This window comes from Salvelinus fontinalis, chromosome 6 (assembly GCF_029448725.1).
Source record: "Salvelinus fontinalis isolate EN_2023a chromosome 6, ASM2944872v1, whole genome shotgun sequence".
NCBI lineage: Eukaryota > Metazoa > Chordata > Actinopteri > Salmoniformes > Salmonidae > Salvelinus > Salvelinus fontinalis.
The window spans coordinates 24,128,093-24,155,751 of record NC_074670.1 but is presented as its reverse complement, the minus strand read 5'-3'; the positions used below and the strand labels follow the sequence as shown (position 1 = coordinate 24,155,751).

General features: G+C 43.3%; 3 protein-coding genes and 1 long non-coding RNA gene across 5 annotated transcripts; all 4 read right to left on the bottom strand.

Moving 5' to 3' along the window:
• Positions 1–1,346: 1,346 nt before the first annotated feature.
• LOC129857398 (free fatty acid receptor 2-like) lies at positions 1,347–6,673 on the bottom strand. The gene is made up of 2 exons (XM_055925613.1): positions 6,594–6,673; positions 1,347–3,676 (listed from the first exon to the last, which is right to left on the bottom strand). The coding sequence occupies exon 2, from the start codon at positions 3,673–3,675 to the stop codon at positions 2,665–2,667; it is 1,011 nt and encodes a 336-aa protein (XP_055781588.1). The 5' UTR covers position 3,676; positions 6,594–6,673; the 3' UTR covers positions 1,347–2,664.
• Positions 6,674–11,987: 5,314 nt separating this feature from the next.
• On the bottom strand, positions 11,988–13,832 carry LOC129857397 (uncharacterized). Its single transcript, XR_008759902.1, has 3 exons — positions 13,187–13,832; positions 12,333–12,781; positions 11,988–12,248 (listed from the first exon to the last, which is right to left on the bottom strand). It is a non-coding gene; the product is annotated as an uncharacterized LOC129857397 (long non-coding RNA).
• Positions 13,833–13,862: 30 nt separating this feature from the next.
• LOC129857396 (polyadenylate-binding protein 1-B-like) lies at positions 13,863–18,333 on the bottom strand. Of its 2 annotated transcripts, none has more exons than XR_008759901.1 (2): positions 16,276–18,333; positions 13,863–15,089 (listed from the first exon to the last, which is right to left on the bottom strand). XR_008759901.1 is itself a non-coding variant. In XM_055925612.1 (2 exons), exons 1-2 carry the CDS (start codon positions 16,876–16,878, stop codon positions 15,063–15,065), a joined length of 630 nt encoding a protein of 209 aa, XP_055781587.1. In that variant the 5' UTR covers positions 16,879–17,923; the 3' UTR covers positions 13,863–15,062. The 2 variants fall into 2 exon arrangements, 1 of the variants encoding a protein (XP_055781587.1); XM_055925612.1 differs by having other exon boundaries at positions 16,276–17,923.
• Positions 18,334–18,381: 48 nt separating this feature from the next.
• Positions 18,382–24,020, bottom strand: LOC129858573 (V-set and immunoglobulin domain-containing protein 10-like). The gene is made up of 7 exons (XM_055927905.1): positions 23,914–24,020; positions 23,599–23,656; positions 22,394–22,744; positions 21,262–21,528; positions 19,130–19,417; positions 18,618–18,722; positions 18,382–18,422 (listed from the first exon to the last, which is right to left on the bottom strand). The coding sequence occupies exons 2-7, from the start codon at positions 23,636–23,638 to the stop codon at positions 18,382–18,384; spliced, it is 1,092 nt and encodes a 363-aa protein (XP_055783880.1). The 5' UTR covers positions 23,639–23,656; positions 23,914–24,020.
• Positions 24,021–27,659: the final 3,639 nt, after the last annotated feature.

Below are 27,659 nucleotides of genomic sequence, written 5' to 3'. Positions count from 1 at the left end.
GGGGGGGTGGATTTGAAATGATATAATGACTATGAGGTTAAAGTGGAGACTGTCATCTTTAGTTTTAGGGTATTTTCATTCATATCGGGTGAACCATTTAAAAATTTCAGCACTTTATGTACATTGTCCCCCCATTCTAGGTGACCAAAAGTATTGGGACTAATTCACTTATACAGTATCTGTAGTCAAAAGTTTAGTATTTGGTCCCATATTCCTAGCACGCAATGATAACATCAAGATTGTGACTACAAACTTGTCGGATGCATTTGCTGTTGGTTTTGGTTGTGTTTCAAATTATTTTGTGCCCAATAGAAATTAATGGTAAATTATGTATTGTGTCATTTTGGATGAACTTTAATTGTAAATGAGAATGGAATATGTTTCTCAACACTTCTACATTAATGTGGATGCTATCATGATTACGGATAGTCCTGAATGAATCATGAATAAGGATGAGTGAGAAAGTTACAGACACACTTTTGGAGCCCACTGTAAATACGCCTGAAACTCAACTTCCTGTTTTACATTATTTTGATGACTGACTGGAAGAACCCTTCAAAGTATTACGGAATCACAAAACCATAAAAAACCAAAAGCTACAGCCGACACAGAGTGTATTATGCAAGTTTGTGTATCCCGTTTTGTGAAACATTTTCATTGGGGGGGGGCATGGCATCACTTCAAATATTTCCAGAAGTATGATGCAAAAAGAGATTTTAATGTCATCAGTAAAATAAAGTCATACAATAAAAGGGAACATAAATAATATTAAACCTTCAAATGCTTATAAATACACATGTAAATGCATACTACACATACATTCATGTCAGTGGAGGCTCCTCAGATGAGGAAGGGGATAGTGGAACATTTAAAAAGTTTGCATTTTTAGATAAAACTTTACTAAATATATTCATGTCACCAAATAATTCATTAAAACACACAATGAAGTTCTACAGCAGCCTCAGCAGCACTCTGTAGTGCCCCATGGTGTAGCTGGAGGACAGCTAGCTTCCTTCCTCTTCTGTGTACATTGACGTCAATGCAAAACCTAGGAGGTTCTTGGTTCTCACCCTGTCCATGGACTTACACAGTAATTAGGACAACTTCCGGAGGACGTACTCCAACCTATCAGAGCTCTTGCAGCATGAACTGACATGTTATCCACCCAAATCAAAAGATCAGATAATGAATCTAGTCCTGAAAGCATAAGATACAGCTAGCTAGCACTGCAGTGCATAACATGTGGTGAATAGTTGACTCAAAAAGAGGGAGAATAGTTGAACAGTTTTGAAAATATGTATTTATTCAAATATTAAAGAGAAGCAAGAGAGAGAGAACTAGCTAGCTATATTTGTTAATATTTTTTTAACTTCACTTTCACTTAGCTAGCTGGATGCAGCTAGCTAGATTAGCCTACTCAAACACCTGGCTCAAACAGAGAGTGATGCTATGTTAGCTAGCTGGCTATGGCTATCCAGCACTGGAACTCTTCCAAGTCTAGGTAAGCTTTTGGTTTTATTAATTTATTACCACCAGGACCCGCGGTGGAACTGTTAAACTGCTTTCTGACTGTACACTGTACTGCATGATTGTACCGGGTTTACTAACTCGTTAGTTCTAGTACTATAGATATATTGACTGTGAGGTGACAATGATGTAGGCTGAATGTAGCGGTTAGTAGTCATGATATGAAGGTTTGGCTTGGAAAGTGTTTTTTTTCCTGGTCACAGACAGGTGTTATGCACTGAAGTCCACAAGCAAAGGTAAAAGGTGAGAGGAGGAAAGCGCATAGATAGTTGCAAGAAGGAATTATATAAACAACGAGCAAAGTGATCATGCAGTCTTCATATGGCTGCTTTGAAAGTGAACAGTTTTTGTGTGATCAGAGGTGTATTCATTCCGCCGATTCTGTTGAAAAATGTTTCTTAAACAGAAGCAAATGGAACAAAAAGGGGATAAACATACCTGAATTTGTCCAATAGAAACTCTCATTTGCAAATGTTGGACTAATGATTACACCCTTGGTCAGCTAGATGCAGGCAAGAGTGTGCAAGGCAGTAATGAATGTGTCACTGTCTGTCACCTTGATTACTCAAAATTCTCTCAACCCTTGCACCTACGTTGTACATTTTCATTCATAGGCTAGTTTGTTGCAAACTCATGATGGGTATAGGTAAAATTTGAGTATCGTACAGTAGCCCAAACCTATCGATGTGGCATTGAACTGGGTGAATGGAAAATGAATGACAGTAATCCAATATGCTGTAATAGAAATAAGGCCATGCTCATAAAAAAAAGAATCATCCTCCCTCATCCTAATTGGCACCGACCGGCACTGATTAATGTATAGGCTACTTATAAAGACAGATAGCATAGTCCTCAGTCTTTTCCATAAGAACCTAAGTGCAATAAATACATTGAACAGGCTAGCATTTAGCATGTGTACCATGTGGCTTGACTACACACTATAACAGGGGTGTCAAACGCATTCCATGGAGGAGCTAGTGTCTATGGGTTTTAGTTTTTTCTTTTTAATTAAGACCTAGACAACCAGGTGAGGGGAGTTATTTACTAATTAGTGACCTTAATTCATCAATCAAGTACAAGGGAGGAGCTAAAACCCGCAGACATTCAGTGCTCTGTGGTATGAGTTTGACATGTACACTATAAGGAGCTGTCATTGGTGCTTGCTGTGCTGTCCTTCTGAGTTCTGGAGCAGAACAACAGGGGGCAGTAGAGAGCCTTACTGCAGCAGCACAACCGCTGCACCCTCTCCACCAGGTTCTTCATGAAGAGGTGGAAGGTAGACCTGAGGGCCGATGAGGAGAAGTAGAAGATGATGGGGTCCAGGCTGGCGTTGACGGTACTGGACAAGAGTGCGCCCACCCGCCATTTGGGACTCTCCCAGTTGACAAAGCCCACTACGTGTGACAAGTTGTAGGGCGCGAAGCAGACGATAAACACCAGCAGGGTCCCCAGAGACATGCCGATGGCCCGCTGACGTTTCTTGGGGTTGATGCTGGGCAGCTGAGAGAGGATCCGGATGAAGTTGATGTAACAGAAGCAGCAGATGAAGAAAGGTACACAGAATAGAACCAGGAAGAGCTCCAGACGGACAGGTATCAGGACTTGCAGCTGCTCCGGGGTGAAATCCTCATAACACCTGTCCAGGTTCAAAGGGTCTTTCCGGGTGGTGTTGGAATAGTCAAAATATTGAATGATGTAGACGATACTAATGTGCGCCATGGAGATTGCCCAGAAGAAGACGCTAGCCACCGTGGCGTACAAAGGCCGTCTTTTTAGTTTGTACTTGATGGGAAAGGCCACTCCCAGGTAGCGTTCGACACTGATTGCGGTCAGAAAGAAGGTGCTGTTGTAGATGGTGGTGTAGAAGACGAAGCTGGTCAATGGACACAGAAAGTGGGGCATGATCCATTTCATGTGGTCCGCCACCTCTTTGATCTTGAAGGGCAAGAAGAACAGGAAGATGAGGTCCGAGATGGTCAGGTTGAGGAGCAGGATGTCGATGGGCATGGCTTTCTGCCTCACCTTCTTGCTGAAGGTGTAAAAGGCCACAACATTGGCTGGGAAGCCAATCAGCAAGGTGATGATGTAGACCGCGAGCACCAGGCTCCTGTGGCCGAATCTTTCCATGACTTCCTTCTCAGACAGCATCCTGCAAAAGAAAAAGATATAGACAATAAGCAAATGCAGGTACTCAATCTGGGGTCATTTCAGGATATGCAGAGTTAGTCAGTGAAGGTGTGAAGCAATAAAATAAAAATTGAGTCAGTGTCACTAGTTTGTATGCAAAATTTCACACGAAGGCTGAATTGTGTCACAAGGATAGCTACAGTGGATGTGATGCAATTTGTTAACAAAGCCATGTCATTCTGTCTAACAAGAGTTTCTTTGAGTCTATGGCATGTCTATGGTTGGACTCTCTACAGTAGACAAACAGAGCAAACGTCAATGTCATAATGGTCCTCAAGCAGGGGACTTGTTAGCAAACCCTGCCCCCTTTCCAAACTAGGAAGACCATGCCGATGTAGGCACAGTGGCGTGCTTTGGAGTGAAGCTATTAATTGTGGCAAACGAGGTACCCATCACAACAATAAAGGGAGCGGTCTGTTTGTGCTTCCCAGCCTGGAGTTTTCCAGATGCCTTTCGGCTAATCCCAGTGTTAATATCCAGCACACGCATGAACCCCTAAGCTTCCTTCTATTCATGGTGGAGCAAACTAACAACATAATACTCCCATCGTGACACAAGTGGCTGGTAAGCCACGAGGACGGTATTTGGAGAGTGATTTTAATTCCTACAGAGTAAGGTTTATTTGGTTCCCTATAAGCCCTTATAGCCACATATTTTGGAGCTAGCAGTGTTATGAAGGATGACCTCTGCATTGTCAAATGTGTAATTACCATCAGCCACAGATGTCTTGAACAGTTATTGCCCCATTAACCTGGAACTCATTGTAAAAAATAAACTTGAAACTTGACTATTTCATTACATTTGAGGATTTTAATCTCTGGTCGAATTACTGTTGGCTTGTATCTTCAGGTGTCATTTATATAGCCTGAATTGTGCATTAGATTTGAACAGACGACCATCACGTGAACGCTGGAAAGAGGTCTCAGACACTATTTCTGTTTGTACTATTTCTGTTATGGTAATTAATGCGACCGTTATGGTTTTGCAATGTGGAGTGCAGCATTTTAAGGTGTATGTTCATGTGTCGCCAGGTGTTGATATTATTAAATGAGTTGGATTTGGGAACACATTTTAGATATTGATAGCATCTAATTAAAATCGAATTGTAGATATTGTCAAGTTCATCTAGGCTACATTTTCTTTAGTATGTCAGGTGTAGGCTACATCTACATTTGCACAAATATCAACCTAATCAGCTCATTGCTCTTTACACTTCATACATTTCCATTGGTCAGTATTTTTTAAATGCAACCTTTATTTAACTAGGCAAGTCAGTTAAGAACAAAATCTTATTTACAATGACGGCCTATCCCGGACGACGCTGGGCCAATTGTGAGCCGCCCTATGGGACTCCCAATCATGGCCGGCTGTGATACAGCCTGGATTCAAACCAGGGACTGTAGTGATGCCTCTTGCACTGAGATGCAGTGCTGTAGACCACTGCACCACTCGGGTGCCCAATGACTTGTGAGAACTGGATCCTATTTCTCTATTCCTTGGGCGATACTGATTAGCACGAGCATGAACATGATCATCTACTTCTCATTTTCTTTCCCAACACTGACTCAACACTTACTATTTTTGCTATCAATTTGTGCTAAAACGCACCCTTGGAGGAAGGGTATAATTATTCAAAACTGGGTCGTGTGAAGCCTAAGTTCTCCAGAAGGGTATATGATATCTAAATTACAATAAACAAGAGAAGAAACATGGCTTCGGATGTTCGAAACACGTCTCAGTTATCTAGGGAATGGTGCCAAGCCATACACCTGCAGGAAGGAGGTAGCCGGCTTTTATCAGTTTATCTGGTGTTGCTTGGGAGTCGTCAAGGTGTTGTAAAACCCTCAACTGATAAAACGGCTGTCTAGCGGATGCGTTTTGGTCTGGGGAGGTACAGTAGTTCGTTATGAGAACCTACCACGCACTGGACATGTGGCTGTTCATGTAAGGGTAAATGTTTGAGGTTCCATGAGGTTTCTCATTACCTTGACAGCTTATTTCTTTAGTAAGATAAGATAAGAAAAGTAACATGACGTGCAGTGTAGTATACAGAGCGAGATTTGGTCTAGTGTGCTAGTGCAGCGGTCACCAACCCTGGTTTTGGGGAACTACTGTGTCCACAATCTTTTTTCCTGCCAGCAAAGCCCTAACACCGTATTTAACAGATCAACTACTCACCAAGACCTTGATTAGTTGAGTAAGGCGTGTTAGCGCAGGGTTTAGATCAGAGAGTTTCACCTGGTCAATGATGATAAACAATGCTCACCTAAAACAACCCATCACTTTAAATGCAGCCCATTATTACAGAGGTACTATAACAGCATTTTACCGAGAGTGATTGGTGAGACAGAGATGCCCATTTGGATAGCAGCCATTGGACTGGAACATCACACCCTCATTCCCAAAGGACAAAAAAAGTTTGCAGTAACCATGACAATTTAGACAGAGTGTAGTACAGACACAGAACATACCTATACCATCTCATTACTGAAATGGATATGTAAAAAGGTTGATTACTCAGCAAATTTGTATATTTTATATATCCCTAAAGCAAAAGATTCTACTTTTAACTTCCACTTAAATAGGTCATAAAAAGTACCATCTTCTCAACAGAAATCAGTACTGTATGAGTGCACTATGCTTGGAACAACTGTTTTTATCCCAAATATGTTCAAATATTTATATTCCAGTTACATGGTAAGTATTTCATATTTACCTTAGATTTAACAGATTTCAAAAGGCTTACAGGTATTTTGTGTTTTAGTATGTCTTCCTTGTGAAATATATAAAAGCGTAGTCTGTCGACTTTGCCAACATTTACATAAAAGCTCCTGATAATAGCACAAGAAGCATGACATCAAGAGTTCCACTGTACATACCTTAGTCATCAAACACACACACAAACGTCTCCTGGTCAAATGGTGAGTAAATGCTTGGCTTCATATAAACTGTGCTTTTAATGGTAATGTCTCAATGTAACGTACTTGATGTCACATACCACGGCACGTACTAAACAGGAAAGAAGTTGCACATGTTCCTTTTTTGGGGGGTGTGGGGGACTCACAAACTATCAACAAAAAAAACATTCAACTGCAACTCAGATTGCAATTCGGTTTAGGGTTAGGGTTAGGTTTAGGGTTAGAGTTAGGTTTAGGGTTAGAGTTAGGTTTAGGGTTAGAGTTAAGATGTGAGGCCTGGAAGCTGAGGCTAGGGTTACGGATTATGTGTTAGGTGTGTAGTCACAGTAAGGTTGAAAATTGGGGTTAGTATGAGGGTTAAGGATGAATATCATTTCTTGTTAAATACACTAATAACTTGAAAAATACAAAACTCTCACCCAACCTTTTACATGGATCATTTGGCATGTGGAGAATGTTAATTACATATGGGAAATTTCAAACTCTCTGATTTACTGTCCCCTCTAGTTCATTCCAACATAGCCTATCTGACGATAGGAAAATGTGCAATGTTTTCATACAAGAACTCACACAAACCCCGTGAAATCCCAGTTCATGCCATTGAGTTTATTCAGTCTTTACAGACGTTTTTGGACTTTTCAGCATAAAAATTCAAACCTCCCTGTACAACAAAATGGCTAAAACCTTGTGCTATTTTAGTACAATGCCAACTGAACATGTGTAGTAGTTGAGTCTAATTTGAGAAATTCTGCATTTTAGAATAAAAAGGACATTTCTATTTGTTGCTTGAGCAAGGAGTGTATGTGTGCTGTAGAGTGCAGACTCAAACTGTATGACGAAATTAAGGAATGAATAGTTAGTGGACACTAAGTTACAATGTATCATCCCTAGTAACTACACGGTTACTATAAACAAAACACAAACTGCTTAGGAGACACTTGAGTTGCGGTTACAACCAGTAAGATGTTAGTTCCCATTTATAGAGCAAAGCAACCACACAAGTATATATAAATGGCATGATTGGTTGTGCTTCGGATGTGAGTTGGTCAAAGTCTCTTCAAGGAAACGGTTTCAACACTTTCCAGTCTGTCTTTCACGTAACACACACACACACACACACACGAACATGCACGCACACATGTACATATACATTTACATTTAAGTCATTTAGCAGACGCTCTTATCCAGAGCGACTTACAAATTCATCTGACCATATGACATTCTCCCAATCTTCTTCTGGATCATCCAAATGCTCTCTAGCAAACTTCAGACGGGCCTGGACATGGCTTAAGCAGGGGGACACGTCTGGCACTGCAGGATTTGAGTCCCGGGCGGCGTAGTGTGTTACTGAAGGTAGGCTTTGTTACTTTGGTCCCAGCTCTCTGCAGGTCATTCACTAGGTCCCCCCGTGTGGTTCTGGGATTTTTGCTCACCGTTCTTGTGATCATTTTGACCCCACGGGGTGAGATCTTGCGTGGAGCCCCAGATCGAGGGAGATTATCAGTGGTCTTGTATGTCTTCCATTTCCTAATAATTGCTCCCACAGTTGATTTCTTCAAACCAAGCTGCTTACCTATTGCAGATTCAGTCTTCCCAGCCTAGTGCAGGTCTACAATTTTATTTCTGGTGTCCTTTGACAGCTCTTTGGTCTTGGCCATAGTGGAGTTTGGAGTGTGACTGTTTGAGGTTGTGGACATGTGTATTTTATACTGATAACAAGTTCAAACAGGTGCCATTAATACAGGTAACGAGTGGAGGACAGAGGAGCCTCTTAAAGAAGAAGTTACAGGTCTGTGAGAGCCAGAAATCTTGCTTGTTTGTAGGTGACCAAATACTTATTTTCCATCATAATTTGCAAATAAATTCATTAAAAATCCTACAATGTGATTTTCTGGATTTTTTTTCTAATTTTGTCTGTCATAGTTGAAGTGTATCTATGATGAAAATTACAGGCCTCTCTCATCTTTTTAAGTGGGAGAACTTGCACAATTGGTGGCTGACTAAATACTGTTTTGCCCCACTGTATACAGTGCAATGAAAAAGTATTTAGGTCCTTTCTGATTTCCTCTATTTTCGCATATTTCTTATATTTTACTTCAATCAAAACCTAATATTAGATTAAGGGAACTTGAGTGAACAAATAATTAACAAAGTTATGCAACACCCAATTCCCCTGTGTGAAAAAGTACCCGTACACTCAATAACTGGTCCTGCCACAACATCTGAATTGGGATTAGGTCTGGACTTTGTCTAGGCCATTGTTGCTTCTATAGCCATTTTCATGTAGACTTGATTGTGTGTGTTTCAGATCGTTGTCTTGCTGCATGTCCCAGCTGCGCTTAGCTTCAGCTCACAGACGGATAGCCCGACATTCTCCTGTAGAATTCTCTGATACAGAGCAGAATTCATGGTTCCTTCTATTAAGACAAATCGTCCAGGTCCTGAGGCAGCAAAGCATCCCCAAACCATCCCACTACCACCACCATGCTTGACCGTCGGTATGAGGGACCCATGTTGTCCAAAACGTTTTTGAACTCATCTGTCCATAGAACATTCTTCCAAGAGTCTTGATGATCATCCAGGTGATTTATTTTGTTGAAAACTTGAGTCAACTTTTTGGATGAGAAGGGTCCCATTATGCCTGGCGAAAACCAAACACTGCATTTCACAGTAAGAACCTTATACTAACGGTCAAGAATGGTGGTGGTAGTGTGATGGTTCGGGGATGTTTTGCTGCCTCAAGACCTGGACGACTTGCCTTCATATATCGAAGGAGCCTTTTATCTAATATTAGGTTTTGGTTGAAAATCTGATAACATTCAGTATCAAAATATACAAACATTTTGAATATCAGAAATGGGGTAAATACTTTTTCACAGCTCTGTAGTGCACTACTTTTGACCAGAGGGTTATGGTCCAAGATTAAAAGTAGTGCACTACATAGGGAACATGGTGCCATTTGGGATACAGACTATGTTTTTGTGTGTGCCACCCATCCAGGCTCCAATCCAACACTAATTGTATAGTGAAAAGCCAGGTTTAATATACGTGTCGTCCGTTTGACATAATGACACAGCATTTCACAGCAGTGACAGAAGTCCTCTATCTAGCAGGGCATTTAGAGCGCCCTGGTGGTACTGATGAAGGTAAGATAGGGGGGCAATCAGGGGAGCGCACACCGCGTCAGATGAAAATCTGCCATCTTGGAGGGTGTTTAATCAGGGACTGTCACGACGAGTGCCGCCTTCCCTGACATTTGTGCTTACAGTGTGTGTGTGTGTGTGTGTGTGTGTGTGTGTGTGTGTGTGTGTGTGTGTGTGTGTGTGTGTGTGTGTGTGTGTGTGTGTGTGTGTGTGTGTGTGTGTGTGTGTGTGTGTGTGTGTGTGTGTGTGTGTGTCAGGTGTGCTGATAGATGGAGCCATGTGATAATTAGAATGCTTCATTCTTAGTCTCTCCCCATAATTACCTGTAAACCTCAGCGTCGTCCGTGTGCGGCGTGAGCAAGTCGAGCGCTGTTTATCAAAACGGTACGATCTGACTGGCTGGCGTCTCGTGCTTGGGAATGCACCGTGGTTGACTGTCTACAGCGGCCGATTCATGCATTGATTGCCACGTTGTGTTGTCTCGCCAGACCTGGGTATACAATGTGACTCTTGTGTCTGTCACTGTGACACTCCTGCTGTCAGTGTGTATGTGCTTGCATGCCCTGAGTCATTGTCCGATCTTCCAATGAGTTCCTGCAAGATCTTGGAGTTGTAGCAATTATCCATCAGGCTTTTGGCTGAATGAGATCAGGTTTTGCGAAAAGATTTCAGCTGTTGTCCTCAAGAGACCTCAGGGTAATGTGTTATCCTTAGCAGCAACAATTCTAAGATATATTCCAAGATATTTAGTATGAGTCCTAAGATATATTACGTCTCAATTCTTGACATTGACAATTATGAAAATGACATTCTGTTTAGAGGCCCTTAAAGAAATCGAGGAGCATTTACCGTCACCTCTAAGACAACATGGTTGAACAATGGTTGAATTCCCAAGGCCTAACTGTGGTAGAGCCATAGAAATACACATTTTATTAATATGTGTACTGTAGAGTACTTCTGAGCCAATAGGATGTCACAGTAGCAGTAAAATGGATGGGGGAGATCACACATTAGCTCTACTGCTTAAGATGTGTCTTTTCTTATGGCCTCATAACAGCTGAAAGACCTTTGCCCAACCACTCCCTGGTAATAAATAAACACGCGATGGTAATACATAAATAGAATACATATAAATCTATTTCCTTTAAAGGGGCAATCTGCAGTTGCTTCGTCCATTTATGGACTTGTGAATTAACAATCCTGTATGTACCCATTGGTGGTTGAAGAATATAACTTGTAAATGCCTCATGAGCTTAGTTCTGCTGTACCATCAGAACCCAAAATATAAACTTGTTTTACTCCAATGTTTGTGAGCAAAGTAAATGTAAACAAACACTACATAGCCTCAAAACATGGCTATAACTATAATTCGACATCATGGATGATCAGTCTTTGCATCCATTGCTTTGTCTATGAATACGAGAGTGGTTACATTTCTCCAGCCCCATCCCTCAGCTTTTTGCCAGAACAGGGGTGGGGAGTACACTTTCTTGTTTCGATTGCTGATGGCCACTTAAAGATGAGACTTGATGACCAGAGCAAAACAAACTCAGCCAGTACTCTATGTCTATGCTGGTGGTACAGTACGGTCGCAAATATATCGCAAAAATTAAAGATGTACAAGTCAACAAAAATACAGCAGGAAAGTATCTATTGAAAACACAAGCCTATTTTTCGTTTGTTGATCTGATTTGTATTTGTTGACCATTCATGTTCGTATTTCAGTGGATGCTCTTCTGCTACTGTATGTCTGGCCTTATAAAAATAACCATCTGTGCATCAACGCAAGAGAAAATGGCAGTTGTAGGATGTTGACGTTTTCTGTAGCCAGCAAATAGGCCTAGCATGCACTCTCTGGGGTTTCTGTTTCCTCTGTTGTGGTGTGAATCAATATCTGACTGTGATCATTTTTAGACGAGCTAAACATGACTGTGGATTTCCTTGTTGCTATTCAACACAGTTTTATCTGTGCTCAGTATATTTATTGAATTGCAGCCAAGGGTTTCCTTGCCGATGGCTCAAGTCTATTGTTTTAATTTTGTGATATTGAACAAGCAGTGTTGTAAAATCCTATCTAATACAAAAGACCTTAGAGGCAAAAAAAATTAAGTACATCTGCTCTAATCGATGAGGCCCCTGAAGTCTCTCTTGCACATTTGGCTCCCCCTAGTGGAGTTACAATATATACAAACTCCTGTCTGATTTTGCTGCTCAAAATGTTTATTGCAGACAGACTGATGTGATACTTAACTCCAGACTTTGTTGAAATGATGGTTGTGTTACAAATTGCACCCTATTCCCTTTATAGTACACTCATTTTGACCAGGACTCATAGGGCTCTGGTCAAAATAGTTTCACTAAATAGGAAATAGGATGCCATTTGGAATATGTTGCTACTGGGCTTCAGCCAATACATTTGCATGCAGATGCACATCCTGTGCAGACAAACACGCCTATGTTCCACAGCCAGTCCCTGCAAAGAGAGACATGCATTAAAGTGGAATTGAAAAAGAAAATAACAGATAGGTGTTCAAAATGAGAACGATTTAAGCCTTACTTCGGGACTCATCCTCATGGACCCATGTCTCCTGATGGCGTCAGTTGTGTTTTTCTTAGCACTGATGGAAATGAAGAGAAGACTTACCACCATGTTATATCTGTGCAGTGAGTGAATAGCTCTAAAATGGATGCTGTCTTTCCTCCCTTCCCTGAGGTAATCACTGATCAGTACAAGAGGGGACACGTGAAAACGTGCGTTCCCCATTGCGTTAATCAAAGTGTCGGATCATTGATTTCCTCATGGAAAGAAGGAACAATACATGTTAAGGGTATTTGAATAGGTCCATTGACTGTCCTGTGTGTGAGACACCCTCTAGGGTTTATACTACCTGTGGCGTTTGAAGCCATAGTCGATCCCCAGAAAAACCACCACCAAAACCACAGCAAGGGTTACACACACGATGAGCAGCACTGGCACGTCTGAGTCAGGAGGGCTGGGTGGAGCCACTGTGTGATAAAGAGGAGACACGCACACCATTATGAAATGTAATCACAACAGAAATGCAGATTTCGCACATACCCTCCTGTTGCCTTGTTGCTTCGTACGCTAATTTATGCTCTAATGTGAAACATGAACAATTACAATTTGCTGCAGTAAACACAGTATATCATGAAAGGAGAATAAAACAACCACATTAAATGTACATGCAAATTGAGTTCTGGAAAGGAGCAGTATCAGCATAAATAGTCGGCAATGGAGTCTTCCTACGTGACATATTCCCATAGTTTTGGAATAACAGACAGTCATTTAGCTTTGGAGGATAACTATAATATGATTTCTACCATTACTCAACAGTACAAAGTCCTTCTACCTTAGCAGTTGTGGAGCAGGGCTGTATTTGATGTACTCACACGTGGGAGCTGTGCTGAGGGACTGATAGAGCAGCAAGCCAGAAACTCCCAATTCCTCCATAACAAGCTGAGGAAACAGACATACATTTCACTAATGTGGAAAATCAACAAGTCCCTGAGGGAGTCCGCACACTCACGAAAAATAACAGTATTTTATTCAATTCAACCTTTCTCACTCATCAAGTGTCAGCACGTACAAAACAGGATTCAAAAGTTCAACACAGCTAATCGTTTCTCTAAAGGACTTTCTCCTATTCTTAGCCCTGAATGCAGAGGTCAACATATCTCCCTGATCGTTATTGCTCTAAGATCTGGCTTGAGATTCAGTAGGCGTATTCACTCTATCAATCAACCATGACACATCCACTAAATTCTGCCATGGAATCAGATGCCCACATTTACAGCAGGAATACTGTAACATGTTTTACAGTAAGGAAAATCTCTGCTGTAAAGCTACATTACAGTATTCATGTGGCAACTCTGTAAATAATTGTGCTGTAATTGAGAAGGGACATTTTTACAGTGCAGATTCTTCAATTTAAAAACTGTTAAGTAAATACAATATTCTGGGAATATTTGTAACAGCTGAAGATCAGGATGCCAAGATTAAACCATTAGGTAGGTAACATTTTATCAAAATGAATGTCATGTAATGTAATACACTGACATACAGTAATTTCCTGTAAATCAAAATACTTTATTATCATCAATAAAACATATGGGGGCGGCCTAGTCCTGAAAAAAATGTTCAATGGAGACCCCTAATCTTTAAAAACCTTATTTATCCTCTTTTCTGTATTTTAATGGAACACATATTTTAGTATAAAACAGCCTCCCTGAGTCACAAAGACACATGTTGCAATAGCAGTCGAACATATTTACCACGTAACAGAGAAAGAAAAACATTAAATATACAATTTGTTCAAAAGAGAACTAAGATTCATTCCAATAGAGATCCCTTTTAATGTGTCAATCCCCCACACAAAAGAGCATCGTAGTCCCGGAGCAAATTGTTTTGCTTTGCTTAGCCGGGGAAAATGTGGCAGCTCAGCAGCTTCTTCGTGCTGACCTCCTCCACGCATGGGCGCTATTATTTTACGAGTCGTTTAAGTCACATAAAAGCACTTAATTAATAAGCGGCCCATCCATTTGTGGGGTCTCCTTCATAGTTAGTTGAGCATTGCTTCTGAAGCCCAGGCGCCGAGGCCAATCCCGTTAATTGAGCGGTGTCAAGAGAAGCATCTGTAAACAGAAAGTCACCACATAAATACTTCCATGGAAATATTAAATAAAGCAAGTCGCAGAGGTTTTTTTTTTTCCTTCTGAATTTTCACACAGTAGTTCCCAGGGGCCCATTTTCACACAGTAGTTCCCAGGGGCCAAGTCCATTCAATTGGAATCAGTCCAGCACGGGTTCTCTTTTTCTTTCCTTTTTACTGTTCATTCTAGTCACAAGAAGCAACACACACACAGCTATGAATGGAAACATTTCAAGTCCTCATTGTTGTGGTAGTGCCTCATTCTCGCTCTGAACACGCTGAATGGGAGAGGCCACGACACACGGCCTGGAGTGTCTCGCCTCAATAAGGCCCTTTTCTCATTCCTACTATTTGGTTATACAGTGCTTCAGAAATAACACATCTGTGTGTGTTTTCCAGTGACTCATTGTTGGTACTGTTGAAAATCAACAGATAACATACCCTTGACAGGCAGGGGGAGTCGTGTGTGTGATAGTGTGTGTGTGTGTGTGTGTGCGCACGCGCATATGTGTGTTTTTGCTTGGTCTCCATTGCTTTAGAGTGGGGCTCTCATAGTCATCCATGCTTGTGTTTCTCCTCTTGTCAGTTGCTGGTGTGTGTGTGTCCGTTGGCATCTCTCAGTGTCTAGGCCTCCCTTGGTGGGTCTGGTGACGGAGAGAAAGAACAAGCCCTTAATTATATACAAGTCATGTTCAACATAGCCACTGACACAATTCTGACACTGAAACACTGGTACGGTATAGGCAGACAAACACCCAGCCTAACTACCCTGGCTGTATCACTGCCAAATACTCTTGTCATTACTCCAGTAGAAAGATACTTGTCACTCAACAAAAAGTGCAGGCCCTGCTATAAAAGCTGCTTGGTAAGCTTCCCTGTGACTAGGGTTGCAAGGGAGGGTATATTACTGGAAACTTTTGAAGTTTCAACGATTTTATGTAGTTCTTTTGGGTACTTCAGATTATCACAGATGTCTGTCATTATCTCTGTCCCTCTGTGTGGCCTTATCACAGATACAAATATATGAAATAATCAAATAAGATTTAAAAATACAAAAATAAATGACAACGTAAAACATGATCCTAAATATAAACCATCAACTTAGTGAATACCATTGGTGTTAAATATGAGTTTCAACATGAAATATCCTTTATATATTTATTTGACCATGTCAATATGTCTTTGTTGTTATTTAATGTTGTGGCGGCAAATTGGTGAAAAAAGTAAATCGTTGGAAGAGTTGCAGAGTTAATTGAAAATAATGCCATAGTTGATTAGATGGTTTTTTTTCATTAATTAGGCAATTTTCTCTTGTACCATATGGTCTATCCACTAGAAACTCATGGACAATATGGACACAGATATAAAAAATAAATACTATATATGAATAAATCTTTTTCAAGTTACTCAAGTATAAATGACCAAAGTCCCCATAGATTGCCTGTTACTTACCAAAATGACAGAAGATTACAGTAACTTGGGTAAATTACCGGTAACTCCACACGTGACACACATATTATACACAACACAAATAGTGCGTCCCAAATTGCATCCTATTCCCTATGGGCTCTGGTCAAACATAGTGCACTATAAAGGGAATAGGGTTCCATCTGGGACGCCGGCTAACTGTCAGTGAGAATGAGAGGTGGGGAAACGAAAGAAACTAAATGCACAGAGAATGACATGACAGAATGAGACAGGCATAATGATCACACATCTGAGACAGAGAGCCATGTGGCGATTAATTAAACATGACATGGCTAATGAACATATATCAAACATATGGAACGGTTGGCTCTGATATCAAGCACTACTTTGGTGTTTACTTACCTGGCGTGGGTGGGCAGTGTTCCTGTGGGCATGATGAGTATGTTGACCGTGTCTGTGTGTGTTATCAGCGTGCACGTGGTGGGCATTTCCCGAGTGCAGGTTGGCCGGCATGCTAGCACCGGGATGTCTGTGGGGCGGGTGGGCGTTGGGGTGTCTCTGTGTGGTGTGTACGTTGACCGGGGGCCTGAGAGGGCCAGTGGGGCCCCGGTTTGGAGACTGGTGCCGTGTGCTTTCTCTGGGAATAGTCTGGAACTGAGCCAGAGGGATCACGGGAGGGGGCGTGGGGGGCCGCTGGTGCCCAGGGTTACGGCCTCGAGCTTGGGTGTTGAGCAGGGCGGCCTGTGTCTGGTGGTTACGGTTGTGAAAAGGGTTAGGGGTCGTCAGTGTGTGCATCTCCAGGGCCGTCTGAGTGAGGCTACTGGGGTTCTGTGTAACAGGCTGTGTTAGTGCACCCCAACCTTGTGTTACTGTCTGTCTCTGGTCTTGTGTGGGCTGCGGTATCATGTGTGTGTTTCCCCTACCATACTGAATCCCGGTTTGTGTCTGTGGGATGTGATTTGGATTGGCGAGAGCTCGCGTGTCGAGTGTGGTGCCTCGGGGCATGGTGGTTATTAGTCCCTGTGGAGCGCCTGGTCCCTGTTGTTGTGGCTGGGGGTTGTGGTAGCTGCGGGAGGCATTTTGTTGCCTGGGGCCAGTCTGGCTTTGAGAAGCGGTCTGAGCTGTGATCTGGGATTGAGCTCTGACATCCTGCTGGGCTCTCTGCCTTGGTGTACCGTGTGCATGGGGACTGATATGCGACTGTGTGTGGCTTGGAGCCCCAGGCTCAGGGTTCGTCCCATGAGTGTGGGGGAGGTTGTGGGTCTGTCTGCCCGCCGTCGGTGCAGCCTTCCTGGGTGTAGATCGGCTCTGTGGGGGACTCTGGGTCTGTGCTCCTGGGGGACTCTGGATCTGTGCTCCTGGCCCACTCTTCCTGGTGTGTGGTCTGGATCGTCTAGCCTGGGACGGGGACTCTGTGCCATCAGAGGTGTAGCTGCTGTCGGGGGAAGCCTGTACCCTTCTGGGGGGGGTCGTTGGGGTACGCCGGGGTGCCCCTCAGACGGTCCCAAGGCATTTGTTGGCGGTGTGAGCTGGCACTTGGTGTGGCATGACTGGCATCACGTGGCACAGAACTGTCCGCTGCTGGGTTGGAGTGTCTAGGCTGGGTATCAGTGGCCTGGTCCATCTGGTAGGTCTGCGTGTTGGCGTTTCGCTGGAGAGTATGACTTCGACCCGCGTGTGTGTAACCAGTCGGAACAGGACCAGTAGAGACTTGAGGACCAGTGTCTAAGTTACTGTGGTCAACCTGTGAAGTATCACCAGGATAGGACAAGCCCATTTGCATCCTGGGATTGGAGTATGACTGTCCAGTCTGTGTGAACGTTTGTGGGTTGTCATTTTGAACCTGAAGAGCACTAGCACTGGTGGCGCTCCGCTCCGCTGTACTGTCCTGTGGGCTTGTAAATTGTTGCTGTGACTGTTGGTTGGGTTGTTGACCATTAGTTGGATAGGAATTGAGATTGACGTGAACCGTGGCCATCTGTGCGTTGCTATTTTGCTGGTCGTGTGGCAGTGTGTTAAGGTTAACACCGACCTGAGTAGAACCCGCTTGTATGAGAATGTTTGGAGTGTTTGGGTTGTTTTGAGTCATCTGTGGGAAGGTGTCGAGTCTGTTGGCGTTCTGAGGTGCAGCAGTGTGTGTGAAAGGGTTGTGGTCCTGCGTGGTGCCATGTTGTGGAAACGAATTGGCATTCGGATGTTGGGCATTGTGTGGGAACCTATTTCTGTTGGCGTGGCCATTGTGTTGGAGTGGGTCAGTGTTGCGTGGCGGTGTGTGTGTGCTATCGTGGCCATCGGGTGGGACAGTGTAGAAGTTGTGAGGGTTTGTGTGTAGCGGTGGGTCAGAGTGACGGCCTCTGTCTAAAGTCCGGGTACCATGTGGAGGGGGTTCTGTGGGCTGAAAAAGAGAGAAAGAGAAGAGAAAGAAATACATGAATGGGTTAATTGCTTTCAGAATCATAATGTTTTGGGGAAAAGAGGAGTGTCTTACTGTGTGGCCTGTGGCCTCCTTCAGTCTTCGGTCAACTGCAATAAAGCAACATTGTCACATACTGTACTCAAACATAGAAACATATGTTTACATGAGCATAGTATACACAGGTCAATGTGAATGCTTACAAAGAGTTTACAAGATATTACTGTGACACACTTGCATTACTTCCATGGCTACACAGGGGACTTGACAGACAGACAGACAGACAGACAGACAGACAGACAGACAGACAGACAGACAGACAGACACTCACCTCTCTTCCAGCGCACCAGGAGTACGATGGCTATGACGATTAAGATCAGAGCGACCACACAGCCAATCACTATGCCCGCGACTGCCCCTGCACTGAGGCATGTGCCTGAGAGAGAGCGGGAAGGGGGAGGGACGAGGCCCGAGACAGAAAAAGTGATGAGCAGGGGGATAATTAATAATGATAATTGAGTCTGAGACACGGAGCCCAGACAGACAAATGGAAAAGAAAGAAACGAGGTTTCAGAAAGAGTATGATGAAGTGATGGCAGGGGAAGAGAGTTGAGAGAGAATGAGTGGTGGAAATGAAGGGGACATCAGTGAAGACGGCTGAAAGTCATAGAAAAAGAGTTAGATTCTCATTGTGAGAGCATTTGGATTGATTAATCTTTTGCTGATGGGCTAGGCTGGGCCAAAATGTTCCCCTCTCTTCACTCAAAGATGGATGCCGCTGCGCCGTCCAAAACTAACAGTCATCAGAATGAGTCACGTCAGTGCCCGTCCTGCATAACTCACCCACGATGGCCAGGTCCGTCCCCTGCTCCGACGTGGCGCCCGTGATGGCATTGCTAGCCACGCACTTGTATTGGCCGCTCTGGTTGGTGGAGAAGGTCTGGAGGCTGAACACGCCACTGGCCGGTTGGCCAGACGCCACGGGTTCATTGTTGTATTTCCAGGAGAAAGTGGCGGGGGGCAGGGAGTTGGACACGCAGGTGAGTCGGATCGTCTGTCCTACCACTGCATCCGCTGCTACCACACAGTCTGCCGGGGAAGCCTTGCTCAGCACGGGGGTGTCGGGACCATCTGGAGGGGAGGGGGGGGGGGGGGGACATCAACAGACAGACTCACAGACTGCCACAGTAAGGTTTCACCTCAAAATGCATGGGGTCAATATTACTGGTGTTGGGTATGACTAGTAGCTTCACGAGTCGTTATTGCTAATGCGAATAAGCCCTGTAGCCCATATAGTGATGTGCTTCTGTGGCTAACTGGCAGTTACATTACTTGGTGTAATGCTAGCTAGTAAAACAACTAGCTCATAGTATTAGCATTAGCATTTTAGCTGCTGGGTCGTGTACATTAGGCACCAAACAAAAGAAAACCGACTAAAACAAGGAAAGACTACTCTGACTTCTCAAATCAGACACCAATTGTTTTGTGTGTACCCTAATTAACACAACCCTGGACACTAGATAGCGACTCACAGTCAGAGCCGGACCACCATCTGGGGCCACAGTTTTTCCTGCGATTCTAATTGTGTGGTCTTACAGCTAACCTCATGCTATTCTACACATTTAGCAATTTTCTTATGTATTTTTTTACCCTTATTTTACCAGGTAAGTTGACGGGGTTTAACAACCCTACTCTTACGTTAAGTGCCATGAGATCTTTAGTGACCACAGAGAGTCAGGAAACCCGTTTAACATCCCATCCGAAAGACGGCACCCTTCACAGGGCAATGTCCCCAATCACTGCCCGGTTGCATTGGGGTATTATTATACTGAACAGAACTATAAATGCAACATGTAAAGTGTCAGTCCCATGTTTCATTAGCTGAAATAAATACAAAATCGACGCATTTTTCCATAAGCACAAAAATCATACTTCTCTCAAATGTTGTGCTCAAATGTGTTTACATCCCTGTTAGTGAACATTTCTCCTTTGCCAAGATAATCCATCCACCTGATTAAAGCTGATTAAACAGCATGATCATTACACAGGTGCACTTTTTGCTGGGGACAATAAAAGGCCACTAAAATGTGCAGTTTTGTCACACAACACAATTCCACAGATTTATCAAGTTTTGAGGGAGGAAGTTTTGGCATGCTGACTGCAGGAATGTTCACCAGAGCTGTTGCCAAAGAATTGTGCCAGATAATTGAATGTTAATTTCTCTATCATAAGCTGCCTCCAACATCGTTTTAGAGAATTTGGCAGTACGTCAACCGGCCTCACAACCGCAGACCACGTGTAACCATGCCAACCCAGGACCTCCACATCCAGGGAAAAACGTATTCTGATTGGCTGGGCCTGGCTCCCCACTGGATGGGTCTGGCTCCCAAGTGGGTGTCCTATGCCCTCCCAGGCCCACCCATGGCTGCGACCCTGCCCAGGCATGTGAAATCTATAGATTAGAGCCTAATTTCTTAATTTAAATTGACTGATTTCCTTAAATGAACTGTAACTCAGTAAAATTGTTGCGTTTACATTTTTGTTCATTATATATATTTTTATACCAGATGAAAGGGTGCCTCCTACTGGCCCTCCAACACCACTTCCAGCAGCATCTGATCTCCCATCCAAGGACTGACCAGGACCAACCCTGCTTAGCTTCAGAAGCAAGACAGCAGTGGGATGAGGCTTAGAGGAAATTGTGCAGTTACAGTATATAGCTAATCCCATGCTATTCTACACATTTTGCCATTATGAGGCTGAGAGAAAATGTTGCAGTTTTAAAGCTAATTTCCGGTTAATTACAATTCTACACATTTTGCAATGGTTTATCACGTGCTCATATGCTATCTAAATGCCCCTGGATTACCCCTGCGTACCAAATCGGTAATCCAGCCCTGCTAACTTGTGAGACTGTGTGGGAGTCTAATTAGCTTATGTTATTAGCATTAGCAGCTGAGCATGCAATTACTCACAGTAAACTGTGAGGGTCTTTGAGGCGGTCTGAGCGCTGACAAGGTTAGAGACGGTGCAGGAGTAGACCCCGGCATCTTCCCTCCTGGCCGGGTTGATCACCAGGTCGCCTCCTTTGATAGTGACCCTGGAGTTCGAGGTGAGAGCAGAGCCCCCTTTACCCCACAGCACACTGGTCTCTGTCCCCTTGGTCCAGGTACAGCGCACAGACACATTGCCCCCCTCCAGAGCCACTGACGGCACAAACATAGTCACGCCATCCACTGCATCTAGGTTGGGGAGAGAAGAGAAACAGGGAGATTATAGACTGGTCCTAGATCTGTTTGTGGTGTCTTGCCAACTCCTACAGCCATTGACAACTCTTATGGGCATGCCAACTCCTATGGTAATTGTCAACTCCAACTATGATCATTATCATGCCACAAACTATTCTGGGACCAGGCTAGTGAGATGAATGTAAATACTGGAGTAGTAGACTGATTGGGAGATACACACACAGGGAGAACTTTTGAATGAGCCATTATTGGGCTTTCACAGTGTGATCACAGACAGAGGGGGAATCAATTCAAGCTTCAAAATACGCTGAAAAATAGAGGGACGCTGTGTTTTCTGCCTAAATTAATTTTGTTTAATGAAAATAATGGAGGGTTGGGAGAAGAAACAACATAAAGACATGGGAGCAGATGGTAAATAAAGGGGCAGACAAGATGCCAATAAGCGCTAGGCCTGGACTGAGAAAATAAAGATAGAGGTGCAATCTGTAACTAAAAACAATAGTAATTACAAACACTAACAGGTCTGGACAAACAAGTGGCTATAATCACATTACACTTACATGCTCGATTTTCCACCACTGCTATTCACTTACTTCTGTAATCCTTCCTCCCATCCTCCTCCTTTATCTCCCTCACTCCATCACCTCCTCCCACCCTCCCTCATTACATCACTCACTACATCTCTCCTTCCTTTCCTCCCTCATTACATTACTCACTACATCCCTCCTTCGTTTCCTCCCTCATTACATCACTCACTACATCTCTCCTTCCTTTCCTCCCTCATTACATCACTCACTACATCACTCCTTCCTCTCCTCCCTCATTACATCACTCCTGCCTTTCCTCCCTCCCTCCTTACCGAACACCCTGAGCTGTATGGACCTGGTGTTTTGTGCCAGGCCCGTGGTGGGCGAGGGGTCCACCTTCACTGTGTAGTTCCCCGCGTCTCCCAGCTGGGCACTGCTGATACGGAGCTGGGTGGCTGTGATGGTGACCCTGCCCTGGTACTGGGTCACAGTGTTGAGCACCGCACTGCCCCCCACCCATAGCCCCAGGGGGGTCACCCCACCTGGGTAACCCCATGTGATGGAAAACACCTGTAACACTGTGACCACCGTGAAGACCGCATCAGTGCCAGTCTGCACCAGGACTGGATCTGATTTAAACTGGATTGAGACCAGGTCCTGGGAGAGAGCAACGGAGAGGAACACTAGAGGGTAGGAGAGGGGGGAGAAGAAAGGAATAAACTGCTTATCACTTATTTTCCTGCTTACTTTCTTACAGTGATTATGACAGGTTGTTATAACACTGGTATGAGAGAGTTTGAGGGGTACATAGTTGGGGGAATTATCAAAACACCTTTCAAGCATATAAAAAGGCCCCAAAAGTCTTCAGCAGATGAATTATACTAAATCAAATGAATATGCTCCTGATCAGTCATGGTGAATTGACTTTACAAGGTGTGCATGAGAAAGACAAAAATTGAGATGAATTGCATCGAGGTTTCCTCGTTGATCATTTGCAGTAAAACAGCAGCACACGTTTATAGCCTTGTTAAAAACAATACAGTGCTTAACTGACTTCAGTAGAGGTGGATACTGGATAGAGAAAGTATGTATGGGATTCAGAGACTGTGTCCCAAATGTGTCCCTGTTCCCTTTATAGTGCACTACATAGTGCTCCGATCAGGGCCCATAGGGCTCAGCAGGGCTGATAAGCCATTGGACATTGTGTATTAGGATATCACACACCCCAATAAAGGTTGTTAAGCCAAAACTTTGGTTGAATAAAACCACAAGAAGGAGAGATGTGTGTGACTTTATTTATCATTTAAGCAACAAAACACACGGACTAAGAATGCAGCCGAGCTGAGGAGGAGTCATTGTTTCTGTCACCTTGGAATTTCCCAAATAAAACATAGAGCTACTCCTCCAACATTTAAAAAATACACACATCAGCATTCTTTTCACAGGCACACCCTTTTGGTCAGCTTTAGGTTAGGGTACTCACTGAGGTCAACATTGAAACCCCTGTCAAAAAATTGAGGGAGGAGAGATGCCTTACCTGCCAATGACAGAATTACGGGAAGCAGTTGTAAGTTCATCACATCAGTCAGGATGGCCTGTGGAGTATTTTTGACTCAGACTCAAATCACAACTAAATTGAAGTGAATGAAATGTGTCTGTTTAAGACTTATTAAAACACAGAAAGAAAGAAACCCAGGCTGTGTTCTTCTGAAAACTCAAATAGGACATGCTAATAGCTTAGCGTGCTAGCATTCTAAACCAGACAGAGTACATAGGGTTAATCTATTGTGAATAAACTCACTTTCACTTAATTAAAAACATGTCTTGAAAGATGTTCAATGGCAACACTTACGACAGACTTTTCTCTCTTCTCTCATGTTTCAGTTGTAAAAGCCATAAGCAGATTTTTGGCAAAACCAGTTTGTTTATGTGTGAAGGTTTCATTTCCCGTTTCTCCACTCTCACCTGTCTCCACAGGTGTATTCATTTGTCCACACCTTAGTAAAACCTCTTGCAACGGAAAACGTTGTGCAATAAATACAAAGGTTTCTTATAGGACAAATTCAGACAGGTCCCTCCCTGTTTCACACCTTTTCTTCTGTTTGGTTCCCAGTGAATACACCCCTGTCTTGCAGACACACCTGTCCTCTTAAAGGGATCGTTCGCCTCAATTACTTGAAAGCAGCATTGTGAGCCTATGGGCCAAGAGCGCACGCAATCCATGCTGGGTTTGTTTATTTAGGCACACCAGCTACAAACATTAGTAGCCGATGACACCAATTAGTTTCCATTCAAAATCACAACCATATCCTGCTGTTCTTTCTCAGTTGATGCTTGTGGGAAAACTTACAAAATGTAATTCAAGAGCAGTTGGTATCTGTGTTGAATATTTTACACATGCTACACTTATAAATGTGGGGAGCTGAATTTCTTTTGAGGTATTTTGATTGTGAAAATACGAATGTGCAAGTGCTGCCCTTTAGCAGAGACAGGGAATGATCAAACTCGCAAACGCATATTGTAGCCTTGTAATGTAGGCTGTGTGGAAAATGTATTTACCTATTAAAGCTCAAAATTATAAATAAAATAAAAACATACATTGTATAAAAAGCTTCAGTTCTATCAATTATATCTATTTAAAAACATCCAGAGAAATTAGCTCCCAAACAAGTGAACTAAAGTAAAAAGTGTATTTTTTTCTTTGTTTTTCTTCTCTTCCAGTGGAATGTCACTTGGTGGAACTAGGCTATACAGTATGTTGACTTATGGCCAAAATGCATTGTAGTTCCTTGAGAAAGATAAATGAATTAACAAGCACTATAAGTGAGAGCTCGAAGAGGAAAATACCCAGCAGGAAAAGGAGGATGCACATGCACGCATCCCAAGGGAGCCAGAGCAAGGGCGGGACATAAAGCATTATTACGATTACAGGTGCATCAGGGAAATTAACACAACAGTCTGTCACAGCAAGGCAGACAGGTGAGCTCCAGAGGGAGCCATCAGCAGAGAGATACTGGGGGATAGTCTATGCCTTCACAGAGCAGTCTCTTAAATCCCTTCGAGAGCACTTCCTCAAATACCTCCTTCCTCCACTAGGAGATACTGATGTGGCCTTCTGCTCTCCCTCTGTCAGAGCCATTGTGAGTCTGACCACCCGCTTCTTCGTCACATACAGGCCAGCTCAGCTCAGGGTGTTCTAAGCCACTCTCCAAGATCTTCTAAGGATTAGTCAATCTCTTCACGCGAGTGATGGCAAAGAATTTGGCAGAAACTCTGCCTCAGATTTTCCCGGCTCCTGATTCCTCATGCGAGGCCGACTGGTGATTCGTACCTCTCTCCCATCAATGAGAGCTGTAAAGCAACTGTTTATTGTACTAACCCAGTTCTTGCGCTCAAAAAGGATCCCCAGGAGAAGAAACTTGATCCCAACCAGAGCGAGCGATCCAGTGGTTCCAGGGTTCAGGCCGTCGCCAATCCCAGCCTCCCCACAGCCAAACCAAGGACAACTGAGGAGAGCAAGAAGATGTCCTTTCTTCAAAGGCTTCGGAAAATTAGCATCACGAAAAAGGTAGAGTATAGTGTCTTTAGGAAATGGCGTACATTTCCTTTGATTATCCATAATTAGTTCACATTGCGTGCATGTAATCCGTATGGGTAACTGATGATGTTACAATTAATTAAGTCAAGAGAGAAAGTATATTTCTGAAAATAGCAGAATAAATTGTCAGGTTATATTATATGTCAATTGTCTTCCTCTGTTTACATGTACGGTAAACAATCAGAGTGGCAACAAAATGGATCCATCTCAGTCCATTCGTGTTGAGAAAGTACCCATGCCCCTGCTGCTGCTGTGGACTATAACAGTGAATATCAGTATTGACCTCTCTCTTTGTGACAATATTCTCTACATACACAAACAATAGGGACCTTTTTCAAAATGTCTTACCAACCTGTGGTGGTGGTGGTGATGTTTAATGAAAGGAATACTGAAAATAACACAAAGAGTGGTCGTGTTAATATTTGCTTTAATAGTCATTTCAAACCCTAAAGCAATTACAACATTAATCTGATCATCTGTCCAGGTGCAATACATACAATATTTGCTTGACTGATATTCTAAAGGAATATTCCGTTTTCATTCTCCAGTGCTACAACACCACAGACGACACCAGCACTTGAAGAGAGTTTTTCACGTGTGTATCAAAAATGGTCCACCACCCAAAGGACATCCAGCCGACTTGACACAACTAAGGGAAGCATTGGAGTCAATATGGGCCAGCTTCCCTTTGGAACACTTGACAACTTCTAGTCCATGCACCAACGAATTAAGGCTGCTTTAAAGGAAAAGGAGGAATCAGTATTAAGGTGTTCCTAATGTTTTGTCCACTCAGCGTACATATGTGTGTGTAAGATTTGTTTTGGGGGGGGGGGGGGGGGGGCGTACTTTGCTAACAAACCTTCCCCTTGGGAAACGATTTAAATGGGAAAGTGTTGGGGTAAATAGTGTTGGGCTGAGAGTTACTGGCAATACCGGCTGGGGTTTACGACGTGCGAGCGGCTCGGGCTGGCTGAGTGGTCTGGCCGATCTATTGGTCACTCTGTATTTAAAACAACGAATCTTTGCGGTGGCTGGATGGGCTGGGCGGCTCGGATGGCTCAGGCCGTTGTCACGTCTTGGACCCTTCCATTATTTGTCAGTGTCATATGGATGCATTTGGAAATGCGCGCACATGGAGGTGTGTACGGGGGATGGACACGTGTCTCGGCGGGTGGATGTGGGTCTGCTTGTCCGCATGCATGGACATGGGCTCAGCAGGCCCGAGGGTAACGTGGCTCCTTACTTAGGTATCTGAACATCTTTGATAATATAGATACTTGTTTGTGAGTGGATCTCTATGTATTTGAAGGGATGCAGTTGTCATGAATGTGACCTGGGTCTCTGCTCTCTATCCAGCATTGACGTGGACTGATATGTATGAATTTCAATATCTTTCCTGCAACAACAACAAAAAAGTACCCTATCGTCATACTTGAGTAAAAGTAATGATTCCGTAATAGAAAATAACTCAAGCAAAAGTGAAAGTCAACCAGTAGAATACTCCTTGAGTAAAAGTATAAGGTTTTAAATATACTTAAGTATCAAAAGTAAACGTAATCGCTAAAATATACTTAAGTATCAACAATACAAGACATTTCTAATTCCTTATATTAAGCAAACCAGATAGCACCATTTTCTTTTTTTCACGGATAGAGAAGCATATGTTTAGTGAGTCTGTCAGATCAGGCAGTAGGGATGACCTCTTGATAAGTGCGTGAATTGGACCATTTTCCTGTCCCACTAAGAATTCAAAATGTAACGAGAACTTTTGGGTGTCAGGGAAAATGTACGGAGTAAAAAGCTAATTATTTTCCTTAGGAATGTAGTGAAGTAAAAAGTCAACGCTGTCAAAAAATAAATAGTAAAATTTATCACCAGAGTCTTTGGGTTCGCGCCCAGAGCCTGGGCGCGAACCCAAAGACTCTGGTGGCGCAGCTAGCGCTGCGATGCAGTGCCCTTGTCCACTGCGCCACCCGGGAGGCCCATTGTTTCCTTTTTTA

What these genes read in the sequence shown, in the direction of transcription:
- LOC129857396 (XM_055925612.1), bottom strand. Translation starts at nt 16,878, where the DNA reads ATGCCCCGAGGCACCACACTCGACACGCGAGCTCTCGCCAATCCAAAT. An exon ending in ACACTGCCCACCCACGCCAG is followed by an intron (nt 15,090 to 16,275) that starts GTAAGTAAACAC and finishes CTCCGTCACCAG; the next exon opens with ACCCACCAAGGGAGGCCTAG.
- LOC129858573 (XM_055927905.1), bottom strand. Translation starts at nt 23,638, where the DNA reads ATGAACTTACAACTGCTTCCCGTAATTCTGTCATTGGCAG. An exon ending in AAAGACCCTCACAGTTTACT is followed by an intron (nt 19,418 to 21,261) that starts GTGAGTAATTGC and finishes CCTCCCCTCCAG; the next exon opens with ATGGTCCCGACACCCCCGTG. An exon ending in GACGGACCTGGCCATCGTGG is followed by an intron (nt 18,723 to 19,129) that starts GTGAGTTATGCA and finishes GCTCTCTCTCAG; the next exon opens with GCACATGCCTCAGTGCAGGG.
- LOC129857398 (XM_055925613.1), bottom strand. Translation starts at nt 3,675, where the DNA reads ATGCTGTCTGAGAAGGAAGTCATGGAAAGATTCGGCCACAGGAGCCTG.